This window comes from Salvia splendens, chromosome 6, assembly GCF_004379255.2.
Source record: "Salvia splendens isolate huo1 chromosome 6, SspV2, whole genome shotgun sequence".
NCBI lineage: Eukaryota > Viridiplantae > Streptophyta > Magnoliopsida > Lamiales > Lamiaceae > Salvia > Salvia splendens.
In genome coordinates this window covers 7,180,843-7,185,533 of record NC_056037.1, presented here as the reverse complement: position 1 = coordinate 7,185,533, position 4,691 = coordinate 7,180,843, and the positions used below count along the sequence as shown (strand labels likewise).

Sequence of the window (4,691 nt, the reverse complement as noted above, 5' to 3'; positions counted from 1 at the left end):
TTTAGCATTATTTATAATTAAATACCGATTTTTAAAAAAAAATAAAAAAAAAGTTTAAACACAACGGCTATGCCGTTGACGAATGGGAGCGCGCCACGTGTGCGTCCGCTGGCACGGACGTGCTCGATACATCGAGCAGCGCCGTGCCAGCGGCGCGGCTGCAGCGGCGGCGGTCCTGCGCCTTGCCAACGGCGCGGACGGCGGTGGCGTCTTTCGCCACCGCTGCGGATGCTCTTACATGCTTGGTAATCCGAAGTTTTATTGGTAAAGATTGTTCTCTGTGATTGGTTTAAATGATGATGGCGCTGCTTGATAAATTTGTGGTGCAATAGTAGTTTTCATGTGTGTGTTAGAATGGACTAGTTTCTGCTGCTATTCGTTTAATTATTGAATCAAGTTCGATCAAGCATTGCAATTTGTAACTATTCTTTCTGAATTAATTAGGAGGTAAACAAAAGCAGAATGGTGAGATCATCTGCTTTTACAGCCGCAACTTGCATTACCCCTGAAGAATCTTCTTATAGTCAAGGTGTCATCACTACTGTTGAAAACAGCATGAAGAAACACACTGATAATGTCACGCGTTTTCTTGAGGGAATTAGTTCACGGTTGTCACAGTTGGAATTATATTGCTATAATCTGGACAAATCGATTGGAGAAATGCATTCTGACTGGGTTCGTGATTGTGGAGAGTCGGATTCAAAGCTCAGATCTCTGGAAAAACATATTCAAGAGGTATGTGCAGGCATCAATTTTACTCTTCACTTTTCAAATTGATGGAAGCTAATTTCATTTTCTAATTTCTATTTCATAACCCGCACATTGATGGATAATATTGGACATTGCGTTTTATCTTATATTTGTACATTGAAAAAGGTCATCATATGGATGTCCTCAGTTGTCACACTCAGGCATTAACTGTTCATTTTCTCGTATGAACTGATTTACTTCAATGAGTTCAATCCACTTTGTCTGATTGATAACTAATTAAGGGAATACAGGTACACAGATCCGTGCAGATCTTAAGAGATAAGCAGGAACTTTCAGATACTCAGAAGGAATTAGCAAAACTTCAGCTTGCACAAAGGGAATCTGGTTTGGGTAGTAATAAACAACCTAATGAGGAGAGAACTTTAACACCCACTTCTGAGCCCAAAAATGCCAATAACTCTTCAGAATTTCAAGAACAGCAGTTGGTACTTGCACTACCTAACCAAATATGCCCACAGCCCTCCCTACCCGCTCTGCTGGTTGAGCATCAGCAGCCCTCAGTCGCGCCCCAATCATCGATGCCTCCCCAAAGTATATCGCAAGTACAGGCGCATTACATGAATCCCCAACAGATGGCCAATATTCCACCCCAATCCCAACCATCTCAGACTCAGTACACACCGATACAATCTCAAGGTCAAGATCTCTCGAGGATGGCACCCCAGCCATCCCAACCACAGGGAAACATGGGCTCACAAGTTCAGTTGTTACCTCCTTATCAACAGCAGTGGTCCCAGCAGCAGCTACAGCAGCCCATTCAGCCCAACCAACAGCCGGCTATGCAACCACAGATTCGAGCCTCCTCTCCGATGCTTTTTTCTTCCTATCTGCCAGGTCAGCCGAATCAGTCACCTGTTGAAATGCCTCCTGGTAGCATACACTTGCAGATGTCATTCAGCGGAGCATCTCGTCCTGGTTCAGCAGGTTCTGATGGAATGCCTTGCTGGTACAACACTGCTTGCAAAACAATGCGACAACAACCTCCAAAGCTCAAGAACGGGTATGCACCGCAATCAGGGGAAGGTGGTTACACGTCTGGTGGGCCTCGCCCACAGCTTCCGCCTGGGAATACTTATGTGGTCTTCAATGGCGAGCCAGGAAGAACACATCACCACCCCCCACAGCCTCAGTTCCAACAAGGTAGTTACCCTCCTCAGCAGAGCCACCCACCCCGTGTTCCCAGCAATAGTGCAATGGTTCCCCCACAGCCCATGCGCACCCATCCTTACAACGAGTTGATCGAGAAGCTGGTGAGCATGGGTTACAGAGGTGAGCATGTCCTCAGCATCATCCAGAGGCTGGAAGAAAGTGGCCAGGCCGTCGATTTCAATGCAGTGCTCGATAGGTTTAACGGACACTCTTCAGGCTCTCATAGAGGATGGTGAAAGCATGCTTACAGCCTGTGCAAGAGTTTTAGTGGTTTTTCAGTTTTTAGAGTGCAAGGAATAAAGGGTTGTTAGATAAAGGGATGAGTAGAGATGCTTTTTATATCTGTAATCTCTTTCCCTTAATGTTTGTTTATGCTAATTTGCGATGGTGCTAGCTTTTGGTAATGGCACCCGCAATATTGTTTGTACAACTTAATATATTTGTATACTATTCGACTTTTTCTTACATCACAAAACACCTGTTTTATCTTTAACTGTTATCAAGAAAATAATCAATCTATACTTAGAATGTTCTATTTTAGTTACAAAATTCGTTTTTCTTGTTATGTCTCTAGTTATTTAGTTAATTAATAGTCCAAAATATGTTTCTATCCCATAGCTTATTAAAATTAAAACCAGAGGGGGCTAAGCACTGTAAAATGTACTACCAGTATAAAATTAATATAGTAGTAGTACACCATAAAGAGATAATTATCCACAAACTAATGTGTTGTATTCAAATTTTATTTTGGGCGGTCAAGCAAAGGTGAATACGAGTTTTGTCCTCGACAAAGACATGTGAGTTTCTCTGAAAAAAAACATTATCCATTATAAACCAGTTTTTCACAATCTTTTCCAAGCAACTCTATATTGCACTCTTCCTTTCTTCTCTGTAATAAAAGTAGTAGTAGTATAAGATAATCTATTCTTCCAAATTAGTCTACATTTCTTGTCTTTTTCATTTTTAACACTATTCACATCAATCTATTTATTATTTATCCTCATTATATAAACTTATTTACATAAACCCAAAGTGTGTCTCTTTCTCAAATCACAATATATGAATGATTATTCGGATTTCGGTGAATGTTGCCTAATCCTAACCTCATTTAAACCCTATTCAAATACTCCCTCCATCCTTAAAAGTTTGTCACATTACATTTCTTTTGTGCACTAATTTTGTAAAATTAATACTACAAGTTAAAGTGGAAGGAGAGTAAAGTAAGAGAGAGAATAATTTAGTTAAAACTTTTTTCAACATTATTCTCTTTTTTTAATTCACCCTTCTTCCACTTTAACTATTAATTTACTCTCTCTTTTTTTATAAAACAAGTGCAGAAAAGAAGTGTAACAAACTTTGAGTGACGGAGGGAGTATATTATATAGTATACATAATACGGATTCTTGGTAAATCCAAATTTAGAAAGAAAAAAAATTGATCCTATCAAAATTTAAAAAATTCGAACCAAATGTAATGCTAATATGATTGGATTCATTATTCAGATTCAGATTATTGAGATTTCAGGTATTTAGGTCATGACTAGTTACAATTTATTCACTCACAGCACACTATGTAGGGAGTAGTAAGTATTAAATTCTTGTCACACTTAACGAAGATGAAGTTAATAAGAAATTGTTTTTCGTAAGCAGAATTGATTCGGACGAGATCTTCCAACATCTGTTGACGATCAATACTTTGATTTGGAGCAGTTGAGAATCTGAAACATGAGTATTGATTTGTGTATCGATACAATCAAATAAATTCTTGAATCAAATCATCATATAGTAGTATATAATGTCAAGTTGTATACAATTACACAATCAATAAATTCTTGAATCCACAAGTAGTTTACATGACTACTTGTATACATATTAAAAGTAGTAAATCTAACATAAACTCGCGGAATCTTGAATTTGAATAAACACACATAGGCAAACGGGCAAGTACGGCTTTTCCTCAACCATTCCTGAAACAAATGCAAACACGGCAGCCTCTCCACTCCTCCGCCGCTGCTTTTGATCAGCTCCTGCAAGCAGATGCAGCAACACCGCTCCTCCAACAACGCCAACGCTTCCTTCTCCCATTCCGCAATCGCTTTGGCGGCCTCCGCATCCGGAATCGTGAACTGGCGCTCACCATCCGCCACGTACACGTGCCGGTGTTCGACGCTCACGTTGAAGCTCACGTGAAAGGTCGAGAACTTACCGCCTCCCGGAAAACTGTCTCGCACCTCGGTGATGGCGAGGTCGATCAAGTCGTCGACGCGATCGCGGTTCTCCCCCGGGATGAGGCCGGACACGGCTCGAGAGACCTCCGTGGCTACGTGGTCGGGCGAGAGGGAGCCTCCCGTGGCCACGACTACGGCGGCCGAGGCGTAGGCTTCGGCGGAGGGGAACTCTTAGATGAAGCGGGGGCGGGTGATGTTGTGGTTTACGTAGTGATTTAGGTATTGGATTTGGAAGAAGAAGTGGAATTTGATCTTCAATTGGGGGAAAATTGAGTCTTGGAAAGTTGTTTCGACTGTGTTGAACAAGGTGTGGGGTTCGATTTTTCGAAGTATATATAGTGTTGAATAATGGTGATGGACTTTCATTGGGCTGGTTTTATTCTTGGCCCATGTGTTGCTGATTTGGGCTTGGCCCAAAACTAATGCGCTCCACTCCAGATGCCGCCACGTGTACTCTTCACTCGAATCTTGGCCTTCAACCGTCGGATTGCAGAGTGTGCTTGTTATGTGAGTAAGTCCTTTGAGTTTCTGATTCATTCTTCAT

At 41.4% G+C, this 4,691-nt stretch overlaps 1 protein-coding gene across 1 annotated transcript; it reads left to right on the top strand.

Moving 5' to 3' along the window:
- The first annotated feature begins 374 nt into the window (after nucleotides 1–374).
- Nucleotides 375–2,430, top strand: LOC121807381 (activating signal cointegrator 1 complex subunit 2 homolog). Its single transcript, XM_042207595.1, has 2 exons — nucleotides 375–735; nucleotides 1,002–2,430. The coding sequence occupies exons 1-2, from the start codon at nucleotides 463–465 to the stop codon at nucleotides 2,154–2,156; spliced, it is 1,428 nt and encodes a 475-aa protein (XP_042063529.1). The 5' UTR covers nucleotides 375–462; the 3' UTR covers nucleotides 2,157–2,430.
- Nucleotides 2,431–4,691: the final 2,261 nt, after the last annotated feature.